Here is a 12,218-nt window from a genome sequence, read left to right on the forward strand (position 1 = left end):
ATTATGTGATCTAATGTTATTAGTATTAGATTTCTACTACTAATTACTCTGTGGGCCGAAAGCTCAGGATAGACAGTTTCATTCTAAGGACAAACCTTCTCCCCAGCAAAAAAAGGCACTGCAAGCTGGAAATAGTGAAACACAATGGGGCATTGCGTTTTCAAAGGCAACTGACACGCCCAGCACTGGGATAGGACCCGCCCGCCCAGTCCTCATTAAATATGGCAGCGAGCGGGGCCGACGTACTGCGGCTGCGCAAGTTGAAACTCCTCCTGGCAGCTCCTCCCCGGCGGGCCTCCCCTCACCTCGGCTGGGCAGAGGTGCCGGGTGTGAGCTCGCCGTGGCGCGCACGCGCAGACGCTGGCTGGGCTGAGCCGATACTCGCGAGGCGCCCTGTCACATGAGCCGCGCGCCCGCTTCGCTCCCCCTCCTCCCCGGCTGGGCTGTGTGAATGAAGCTCTGCCGGCTACGTGGGGCGCTCACTCAACTTGGTGTCCTGGACGCCAGAGCCGACCGATCGCGCTGCCCACCGGCGGCGGACACGGGCTCCGCCGCTCCGGACCTCGGCGACAGGTAAAGGCAAACGGGCTGTCCCTTCCCCAACAGGTCCTAGGCGGGCCGCTGGCCCCCGGCCCACCCCCGGAGCACCCACTAAGCGCAGCGATACAGGGGAAGCGCAACCCCGCTGGCTTGGACCCGCGGAGATGGGGCTTCCCCGCGCCCGGCGGCGGCAGCCCGGAGCTTAGAGGAGGTAGACAGGCTAGTTCCAGCCAGTGCTGAGCGGCGTCTTCCCGGGAGCCCAGCCCTGTTCTCCGAGTTATGGTCCCTGGGCTGCCCGAGCGAAGTTTCCTTGCGGAGCGGCGCCAAGCCCGCCCCGCTTTTGAATCGGAGTGTTTAGCCGCCTGCGTCCCCTTTCCCGGACTGGGGTAGGGTGACTTAGGCTGGCAAAGCTCAGCCGAGGCCCGGCTCTTCTCCCTCCGGCTCTGGACTTGCCGCTGGTTTTGTATGGGTCTTAGCAAAGTGGAGAAACTCTCGGAAAAGTAGTTGCTGCGCTGTTTTCCTTTTGCCTCTTAACGCGCGTAGCTGGTTCTCTCCAGACTTTCGAGCCTTGCTCTTGAGCGCCTTGATCCACACGGGAAAAGCTTTGCCTTTACATTGACTCACGTTTCCTTTGATTAACATTTCAGAGCAAATCAGTTGCCTGGAGTTCCCAGTGAAGTTGTACCTGTGCCCGTGCGATAACGTCAGTGGAAGCTGCCCCGAGTAAGTGAGGGAAATCTAGAAGTTTGGAGCATAAAAAACCAGCACGAATCCACTTTACATAAACTTCATACATTTATTAGCAACTGCTCGGGTTTAACTTCAGAGATGTTAAATTTCGCCTAGTCCCACGGGACGATGATCATTACTTCTTAACTTCACGCGAAATAGGAGAAGAAAAAAGGCAAATCAAAACAGACTGTCCCAGGTCTCAGAGAAGTCATCGGAGCGCTTTTTCCTGCTGAATTCACCCTAGGAGTTTGTGAGTTCCTAGTTTTCTTGGACTTCGCGAACTTTTCCTTGTCCAAAGCACTGTCTTTTCTCTGTTGGTGTTTTGGGACTGGTGTACACATTAACCCTTTTGTCATTAAAGAAGGCCAACACGATTCTCAAGTTAGTATTAGCCTTCAGTGTTTGTGCTTTAGCACTTTCACTTAGGAGGTGGAGGTGTTGGTTGTATAAAAGATATGGAAATAACAATCTACTTTGATGTTCACCAGGTCAAAAAGGTGAAGACTTTTGGAAAAAACAGATTGGCTTGTATGCTAAGTAGGGAAGACCAGTTTATTAACTGAGATCTTGTTTAAATGGGCAAGCAGAGTGTTAAGCCTCTAAGTCAAACTAAGTCATCAGACCTCTCATTTTTTCTCGCATTCCTAGCTCCTATTTTTTTTTTTTTTTTCTGGTTTGAGCCGGCTCTCGTTCTGTCGCCCAGGCTGGGGTGCAGTGGCACAATCTTGGCTCACTGCAACCTCCACCTCCCTCCCGGGTTCAAGCGATTCTCCTGCCTCAGCCTCCCGAGTAGCTGGGATTACAGGCGTCACTTGTAATTATAGTGCACCGCCATACCTGGCTAATTTTTGTATTTTTAGTAGAGACGGTCTTTCACCATGTTGGCCAGGCTGGTCTCGAACTCCTGACCTCAGGTGATCCGCCCGCTTTGGCCTCCCAAAGTGCTGGGATTACACCGCACCTGGCCCCTAACTCCTTTAATATCTTTGCAAATATTATTGTCCTAGGACTGGATTTGAAGTTTTAACAACAGGAATTAGCTGAATTAATTTGATTTTCTTTAAACTGGTATTCCATTTTTACATTTTTCTTCTTCTTTGGTTCATTTTCCCCCTGATTATAAAAGCAATATATGCTCACTATAGGAAATTTGCAAAGGGTGGGAAAGTATAATGACACAAGGAGAGAGAACTACTACTCAAAGGGTATCATCACTCTTCACTTTTTATTCCGCTTCCTTTTTTTCCCCCTATACAAGATCTGTTTCCAAACTTTATTCATAAACTTTCGTCTCCTTCTACTGATTTTTAAATGTAAAGTTGGGTATTTTGGGGGTTGGTTAGGGCACTGGATATTAATGTTGCTCTTCAGTCTCCAAAGCATGAAACTTCAAGGTAGGAAAGGTGCTTAACGGTGATTTCATCCAGCAACTCATCAACTGAGACTCAGACCTCATTTACTGAAGCTCTAATGATTCATGCAGAAATGTATAGCACTGAGTGGCAACATTAACTCACTCCAGATCTCTCTCTCTTCAGAGATACCTTGCTGCTTAGAGGGAAACTTGACACTACCCATGCCTGCATATCTTTGAAAGAGAGGTTCAGAGAGGAGCAGGAGATAATTTTCAAGCATTTGAAGTGTATAGTTTCTTTTAGGTATTCATTTTTCTGTTTACATTTTCAGGTTTGGGGCTTTAGCCCCTTGGAGAAAACAGGGCCACATAGCTGCCTTTCTATCAAGTCTCCCTACAAAACTGAGAGGCTCTGGGAAACTCAGCCTGTGACCCCAGCGTGGGTGAAGATAGGATCAAGATGGCCATGTGGCAGGGTAAGAAATTAGCACTTATTCTTCTAACTGGTTTTTCCTCCTACTCTATTCTCTACCCTCACCCAACCGTTCCCCACCCAGCCAACGGCAGGCAGCCAGCTGTTCTTTAATTTAACCCTTTGTCTTTGCAGGGACAAAACACATTAGTTTAAAAAGAAGCTGCTGCTAGCTATAAGTTTAAATTATTTAAAAGTGGGGTTGTAGGAGAAGTAGGAAAATGCCATGCCAGCAGCATTTAAAAGAACTCCCTTCATTTAAATAAGTGATCATTGGGGGTTATATGCCAGGAGACAGGATATTTTTTTCCCATTTGTGTTTTTCATTTGTTTCTGGCAAATTTCTATCATAAGATTCCCCACCATAAGGTTGGGGAGACAGATGTCACTGCCTCTCCAGCTTCATCTTCCCAATAAAAACTTTGTGATGTATGCAGTTTGAAAGAGCATATTTAATGTTACAGTGTTTATATTTGATACAATATAAACATTGAGAAGGAAAACGCCTGTTTTAATAATATGAACTACCTGAGAGCAAAGCTCAGTAGTATCTTAGCTGATGTATTACATCTCTCATGAACTTGTGAATTCCTACCACATACAAAGTTATGTTTTATTTTGAGCGGAGTTGCGGTTTGTGCCCTTTGGAGGGTTTAGGAATCTCCATGGGTATGTGGGATTTTTATTGTTATCAAAAGTGAGTGTGGGTTTAAGAAATGATAGACAAACACTACCAAAATTGGCCTGTGACCCACAAAAAAAAAAGACCACTTAAATGGAGTAGAATGAAATAGCTTGAATATCTAGAAATATTCAGCAGGTTGGTTAGTTGGTGGTCTAATGTATCTTTTAAAAATGTTTCATTGTGTTGGTTGTGACTTTATGTAGGCACACAAATGTAACAAGTAGTTTCCATGTATAAAGATTATCAATGTGAAGACATTTATGGAAACGGGATTTGGCCTGTATGCTTCCTTTGACTCACACAATGGGCATTTATCAAGAGCAGTTTGGATATTCTTGCTTAAATCCTGAGACATTATTTCATTCAACAAACGAAATACAGAGATGAATAAGTTGCAGGATGCTAGAAGATTCCTTGTCATCTAAAGACAGACATACAAACAAATAATTTTGCCATGTTGAATAAGTGTTAGAATAGAGAGGTACAAAAAGCAAGGGAAGCCCCAAGAAAAGCTTGATGAAGTCTGAGTTTTGAGCTGGTCTAAAAAAATGAGTAGGAGCAAATGAGAGAATTGCATTCTGGGCAGACAGAGCAGCACTGTTTGGGAAGTTCCAAGTTGCTCTGTTTGCCTCATGTGAGATGTGTAGGGGCGCGACCTCAGATGAAGCAGGGAAGGTAGTTGGAGGCCAGATAATAAAGAGCCTTGTATGTTCTAGGAAGGATTTTACACTTTATCCTGAAGACAAAGATTCTAAACAGGGAAGTAACATAATCAGATTTTGTTTTAGAAAGATTACTTTGGCAGCAGTGCTGAGCTGGAAATGATGAAAACTGGGAGTCAGTCAGGAGGTTTCTGGAATAGTTTAGGGGAGAGATGGTAAGGGTCTGAGCAGAAGCCGGGGCAGTAAGGTTAGAGAGAATGGGATTCTAGAATGTTCTGTGACTGGATGTGGCAAGAAATGGGCCTGGATTAACTACCAGCTTGGGTGCCTGGGGGCCACTGGTGCCATTCTCTGAGATGGGGAGCATGGGAGGCAGCTGATGGGCATGGGAGTGGTGCACTGGATTTGGATGACCTGTTTGGGTTGAGACACCTATGGACTGTCAGGTCAATGTTTCAAAGACAGTTTTGAAAGTACAGAACTGATATTGGCACAGATGGGGATCTAAAGTTTTGTTCCTAATGATGCATAAAGAGCTTGTATTTTTTTCTCTGTAGTTAATGGAAATGTCATTACTAGTTAATGATTTATTTTACAATAAAAACATTTTAATGTTTAACAACTCTTAATCAAAATGTCATATTTTCATAGTAAATAATGTATTTTGCAAGCCCAGGCCCTGAAATCAGATGTGCTTAAAATTACATTGAAGTGAAACCTCATTTTTCCAGCATTAGTGAAGAGGGGAGTGTTCTATATAAGTAAGCTCTTTGGATAACTGCAGCTTATCCTTTGTTTTGGCTAACCTCTGAAGTAACCAGCAAAGTACGATGATAGTTTGGAAGCCGTGTGGTATGATAGTTAAATGTGTGGGTCTGAGTTCTACTCCATTGGTTCTGTCACTTGGTAGCTACGAGGCCTTGGGCAAGTCACTTAATCTCTCTGTGTGGAAGTTTTCTCCTTTACAAAATGGAGATAGTAATATAACTCATCCCATTGCTGAGTATATAGCCAAAAGAAAGGAAATCAGTATTGAAGAGAGAGCTGCACTCCCATGTATATTGCAGCACTACTCACAATAGCCAAGATAGGAAATCAACTTAAGTGTCCATCACTGGATGAATGGATAAAAAACATGTGTTACATATATTCAACAAAATATTATTCAGCCATAAAAAGAATGAAATCCTGTCATTTGCAGCAACATGGATGGAACTGGAAGTCATTATGTTAAGTAAAATAAGCCAGGCACAGAAAGATAAATACTGCATATTCTCACTCATATGTGGGAGCTAAAAAATGTGGATCTCATAAAGGTAGAAAGTCGAATGGTGGTTTCCAGAGGCTGGGAAGGGAAGGAGTTTGGGGAATGAAGAGAAGTGGGTTAATGGGTATAAACATACAGCTAGAGAGAAGGAAAAAGTTTTAGTATTCAATAGTACAGTAGGAAGACTACAGTTAACAGTAATTATATATTTCAAAATGGCTTGAAGTAAAAAATTGGAATGTTTCTAACACAAAGAAAAGATAAATGTTAGAGGTGATGAATATCCCAGTTACCCTGATTTGCTCATTACACATTGTATACGTGTATCAAAATATCACATATACCCCCCAAATATGTACAGCTATTATATATCAATTTTTGAAAAGGGAGAAAAGTAGAACACCTGATAGACTTGGTGTGAAGAGAAATTAAGCTAATATATGCAGAGCACTTGGAACATAGTAAATGCCATATAAGTGTGTGCCATTATTATAATAGTAAGACATTTAGAATATTGTGTAGCATGTAATAAGTGCTCAGTAAAATTTAGCAATAGTCGTTATTACTACTATCACTATTATTTTCTTATAACCTGGGGTGGGACTGGGACCTTGTTCTGTGGAGGTAATTTTAGGTTGTCCTTGGAAGCCCTGTCCTGTGGTTGTCTGTTTGGGTCTTTAAGTAGAAGTTTAGACTTGAAAAGATTCTTAGAAAACATCTAGCAGCTGGGCACGGTGGCTCACGCCTGTAATCTCAGCACTTTGGGAGGCCGAGGCGGGCGGATCATGAGGTCAGGAGATCGAGACCATCCTGGCTAACACGGTGAAACCCCGCCTCTACTAAATATACAAAAAGTTAGCCAGGCATGGTGGCGGGTGCCTGTAGTCCCAGCTACTCGGGAGGCTGAGGCAGGAGAATGGCGTGAACCCAGGAGGCGGAGCTTGCAGTGAGCCAAGATCGTGCCACTGCCCTCCAGCCTGGGCGACAGAGCCAGACTCCATCTCAAAAAACAACAACAAACATCTAGCTCAATTCCTAGAGGTTAAGTGATATGCCCAACGTCAAACAGGTAGTAGTTGATCCTAGAGGTAGTATTAAAATCCAGGTCACCTAATTCCCTATTCCAGTATTCTTTACGTGGGCTCATGGAAGAGGCAATGTGTGAGTCTGTTCTCAGCTCAAGGAAGCTTATGAGTCAGTCTCTAGAGCTTGTTGAGGAACCCTAAGGGCTACAGGAGCCCAAATCTCCTTAGGTTCTTGGCTCATTGCTGTCTGGTTCCTCCATGGAGAATTTGATCTGGATTCCCATACCTCTTAAACGGGGCCAACATTATTTTGACTTCACTTAATGGAGCCCTCTAATATATTTTCTGGCCACTTTAAACAGTGTACTGAGCATAATTTAATATTTTTGATAACTCAGGGTTATCATTAATAACCTCCAGCCAGTTTGAGGTTGGAGACTTGTGTTGTCAGGTGTTGTTTATTTATTCCATTAACATTTATTGAACACTACTTGTGCAGCAGGCACTCTGCTGGGCCCTAGAGACGTAATGGTCAGTGGAAACAGGTATGGTCTCTACTGTAATGGAACTTATCAACCAGGATAAAGGTAGCACTTCAAATTAATGAAATGATTTATTTAACACATGTGCTGAAGTAATTTGGAAAAAATGACAGCATAAATTTAGAAGGGTTAATATAATGTTTCTTAATAAAGGAGGGGGCATCAGAATTACCTGTAGTGCTTTAAAAAATATTCCTACTCAGGTCCCCATTCCCCCAAATTGTGATTCAGTCTTAAGACCTGAGCATTGCAATCCTGTTTTGGAACTGCTGCAATAAATATAGGTTTTTTTTTTTTTTTTTTTTTTAGAGAAGGCAATGATAAAGGAACTCAAAAAATATGGAAGACTATATATATAATCTTGGGGATAGGGAAGATATTTGTGTGCATAATATCAAAGGTAGAATAATAAGGAAAAAGATTAATATAATCAGTTATATGAAAATTTAAAATTTCTGCACAAACCATAAATAAAGTTCATGAGAAAACTAGAAACAATTGCAGCAAGATTCATTATCTGTAACACAAAGACTTAACAGGGCGATAAGAAAAAAACAAGTATTTTACTAGAAAAATGTACAAAGGACGAGGGAAAATGTGCAAAGGAAAATACATCAAAGAAGAAATGCAAATGGCCAGTAAACATGTATCTCAGTAGTAGTCAAATAAAGGGGAATTAGAATGGCATACCATTTTCTCCAGTATAATTTGCAAAGATTAAAAAGGAATGACAGAACTCACTGTTGGCAAGGACTCAAGGAAGCAGATGTTCTCATACACTTGTGGTGGGAATGTCAGTTTGGCAATATTTATTAAAAGCTTTAAAAAATATGTTTACCTTCTGACCCAGCAATTCATTTTCTTGGAATTTATCCTAAGGAAGTAATTAAGGGTATGCACAAAGATGTATCAATAAGGATATTAATTGCAGCATTTTCTATAATGGGAAAAATTGAAAATACTTGCATTTTGATGCATCCATACAATGGAATATGGTAATTACCAAAAATGATAATGTAGAGTTCTATTTAGTAACATAGAAATAGGTTCATGACATAATGTTAAACCCAGGGGTCAGGGAGTGGGGGAGCAGGGAAAAGCAGATTCCAAACTGTTGATACAGTCATCCCTCCATGTGCTCGGGGGATTTGAAGACCCCAAGTATACTAAAATCCTAGCATACTCAAGTCCTGCAGTTGGCCTTACAGAACCTGCATATAGGAAAATTTGGCCTTCCATATTCATGGGTGTCATATTCTGAGATTACCGTATTTTCCATCTGTGCATTTGGTTGAAAAACATCTGCGTGTAAGTGAACCTGTGCAGTTCAAACCTGTATTGTTCAAGGGTCCACTGTCATTAAAAGTATGGACTCTGGGCTTAAATCTGAATTCAAATCCCAGCTACACCTTTATCAGCTGTGTGCTGTTGGGTATATTACTTGTCTTAGTGTTCCTTGATTTCCCCATCAGTAAAATAGGGATAAAATAGTAGCTAACCTAATAGTTCCTAGCTAGTGTGCCCAAAGATCACCTGGTGATCTTTCCAAACTTCCCAAGCCTAGGCCTCACTCAGCCAATTAAATCTGAATCTCTGGGGACGGGACAGAGAACAGTATTGTTCAAGTTCCCCAGGTGATTCTAATGTGCAAACAAGTTTGAGAAAGCCGAGCAGTTGTTGAGGTGATTGTTGAAGGGATTAAATGAGAAAATCACGGTGCCTGTCATGTGGTAAGTACTCAATACATGGTAACTATTATTATTATTGTTGCTATTTAAAAATTATTAATAGTATGATCCCATTTTAATTTATGTGTTTGTGTCCATGTATGGATAGTATAAAAAAAAGTCTGAGAGGATATATGCAAAAGTATTTTAAAAAAGAAATTATAGTTGACTTTATTTTTGCTTACGTGTATCTTTCCACTTTTATGTAAATATCATGGATTGTTAATTTTAAAAAGTATAATTTCTGAAGGAAATATCAGATATATGTACCCAGCTTTATATGCTAAGGTATTTATAGTGAAAAAACTGAAGACATAGTTTTCATACTAGGGGAATGTAAGTATATTATGATAGTTCCAAACAGTATAATATCTGGCCATTAAAAATAAAGACTAGCTGGGTGTGGTGGCTTACACCTGTAATCCCAGGACTTTCGGAGGCCAAGGCAGGAGGATTGCTTGAGTTCAGGAGTTCAAGACTAGCCTGGGCAACATAGAGTCCATCTCTACTAAAAGAAAACTTTTTTTTTTTTTTTTGAGACAGAGTTTTGCTAACTAGCCAGGCATGGTGGTGCACACCTGTCGTCCCAGCTACTCGGGTGGCTGACATGGGATCACTGGACCCCAGGAGACTGAGGCTGTAGTGAGCTATGATCTCGCCACTGCACCCCAGCCTGGGCAACAGATTGAGACCCTGTCTCAAAAAAAAAAAAAAAAAGACCGATGCTGTGGGGACTCCCTCTGTCACCCAGCCTGGAGTGCAGTGGTAGGATCTTGGCTCACTGTAACCTCAAACTCCCAGGCTCAAGCAGTCCTCCCACCTCAGCCTCCTGAGTAGCCGGGTCTACAGGCATGCACCACTATACTTGGCTAATTTTTGTAGTGTTTGTAGAGACAGGATTTTGCCTTGTTGCCCAGGCTGGTCTCGAACTCCTAAGCTCAAGCGATCCACCTGCCTTGGCCTCCCAAAGTGCAGGGATTACAGGCATGAGCCATCATGCCTGGACCCATCTCTCTCTTTTTAACTCAAGTGTGGGTTTATGTATCTCTCTGTGTTTACATGTTACATATACACCTATGAAGTGAAGATAAGTACAGAAAGAAAGGAAATGATCCAAAGTTGTTGCACTGGCTGTCTCCAGATAATAGGATACAGTTACTTTTATCTTCCTTTTTTTATACTTTTATTTACTTTCAATTTTTATGCAACAATGTGTATAACTTTTATAACCAGAAAACAAGTGATTTGAAAATGAGATATAAGAGTCAGTAGACTCTCAACAACTACCTGGCAGCAAGGAGTGCAGCATGTGTGGCCCCCTGGACAACTGCTTGGCCACTCTGTGTCCCCTTCTACGTTCCAGCAAAAGAGCAAAAGAGAAGAAACCAGGCCCCTGTTTGGTTAGAACAGGTTTTTTGCTATTAATACTTCCTCAAGTACTCTTGTAATTTTTGGCTGTCTCTCCCATTGACTACAAAAAACTCTTGGAAGATGTGCAAAAGATGGCAAATTACACTGTATCTAATGTAGAGGTTGCAGAATAAGGTGAGGTGGCAAAATATACGTCAGGCTAAGTGTGAAAATAAGGCAGAGGAAAATCACAATAAAATAGTTGCAATGAGAAACTGTTCTTCAAATTGAAAGGAAGTATATGTTTTGACTGTGCAGATTTTTTTTTTGGCACATTGCAGTGTATTTGTAAACACTCTGGTGATTTAGCCAACACATGGGGGGTGGGGAGCAAGAGGGAGCCTCACAAAGCAGTCGGTGAATTGACGAGAAAGCTTTAGTGTGAAATCTGGGTAGCCATGTGGCTTGCTAATTGGACCACTATCACCTAAGAGAAGCCATCTGGTCCTGCCTGTTGACCGAAACAAAAGTAGGTAACTCTTGAAAGAAAGTCAGGTTGTTAGAGCAGGAATAAAGAAGCAGGCAGCCCCCACACCCAGCCTCTTTTCCTCTATCTGGCACAGTGCCTCACCTACAGCAGGTACTCAAGAAGCGAATTCTTTGTCAATTAAAATAATAAAGAAATAAATTTAAAAAATTTAAAAAGAAATGAGTTCCTTGTCTCTCTTCGCCTTTTGCCTTTCCATAACTCTTCAGTGGGGAGAAATTGGTGGGGAACGGATTCTGATGGAAGTCATTGCATAGAGGGTAAACGAAAACAACCTTTCAAAAAATTATTCTCTAAGAGTCAGTTATTCTTTCCCAAGCACACAGTTGTGGAGGGAGCACAGGTCTTGGAGTGCGATAACCTGAATCTGAACCCAGGTCTGCCATTTGGTAGCCAAGGTTATTTAAACTCCAGAAGCCTCAATTGTCACATCCGGGGTCAAGTGTCATGTCTGGAGACAGACTCCCTGGATTTGTATCCTGGCTCTGTCACTACTAGCCATGTGACTTTGGGCAGGTTGTTTAATCTCTTTGTGCCTTACCTTCTTCATCTGTAAAATGGGGTTAATACTAATACCTACTCAGGATTATTGGGAGGATGTAGTGTAGTGAGTGAATACAAATGCAGCAAAGCACTTGCACATGCTGGCCTTTATAGTATGTGAAAGGTTATGATAATATTTACTGCACGTGCTTCTAGATGAGAGTCAGTCATCAAAATGCCTGGTCCATTATAGCTGTTCTGATTGGATTATAAGTTTTGGCATGAAAAATAAAATTAGGTGTATTATTAAAGAGATTTTTAAACTGGAAGGGGTCTTCAGAGGTGATCTGTTTCAGATGTATAATCTTGCAAAGGAAGAAACTGAGGCCCAGTGAGACTTATTTTAGGCCACACAGCTGTCACATCGTACCCAAAGCCAGGACTAGACCCTGGGGCTCCTGATAATCAGTGCTGCCCAGCCCGCTCTTTCTCTATCAGTCTGTCTACCTATTTGGTCCTACTGCATTGTACTGCCTTCCCCAGGCTTGGGTATCTTACAGTTTTCTGTTGAATCTTAGTCTTTTCCTACTATGCTTTACTGCTACTGTGAAACGTTTAGTTTTTTTTCTCCCCTCAAAAATAGATTTTCCATTGAGGCTTCCAGGATGTTTTTTTTCCCCTTCTTCTCACTATGTTAGCTTATGAAATAAACTATAAATTCTTATTATTTAACCAGAATTATGATTCAGCTTCCTGTTTCATGTAATGCTGTTCTGTGTGTCAAGGGTTGGGGGAGGCGGGACTAGAAAGTTTCATTATTGGTGGCTACGAA

At 41.9% G+C, this 12,218-nt stretch overlaps 1 protein-coding gene across 2 annotated transcripts in view; it reads left to right on the plus strand.

Annotated features, from left to right (window-relative positions):
- Positions 1–317: 317 nt before the first annotated feature.
- CLCN5 (chloride voltage-gated channel 5) overlaps positions 318–12,218 on the plus strand; it is a 161,556-nt gene continuing 149,655 nt past the window's right edge. Inside the window, exons 1-3 of one of the 2 annotated variants that reach the window (XM_019019652.4) lie at positions 318–573; positions 1,188–1,522; positions 2,959–3,102. In XM_019019652.4, the coding sequence (XP_018875197.1) occupies positions 3,087–3,102 (16 nt within the window). In that variant the 5' untranslated portion in view covers positions 318–573; positions 1,188–1,522; positions 2,959–3,086. The remainder of the gene's footprint in view (positions 574–1,187; positions 1,523–2,958; positions 3,103–12,218) is intronic. The other variant, XM_055375782.1, reaches the window with a different exon arrangement.

Source organism: Gorilla gorilla, chromosome X, assembly GCF_029281585.2.
Source record: "Gorilla gorilla gorilla isolate KB3781 chromosome X, NHGRI_mGorGor1-v2.1_pri, whole genome shotgun sequence".
Classification (NCBI taxonomy): domain Eukaryota; kingdom Metazoa; phylum Chordata; class Mammalia; order Primates; family Hominidae; genus Gorilla; species Gorilla gorilla.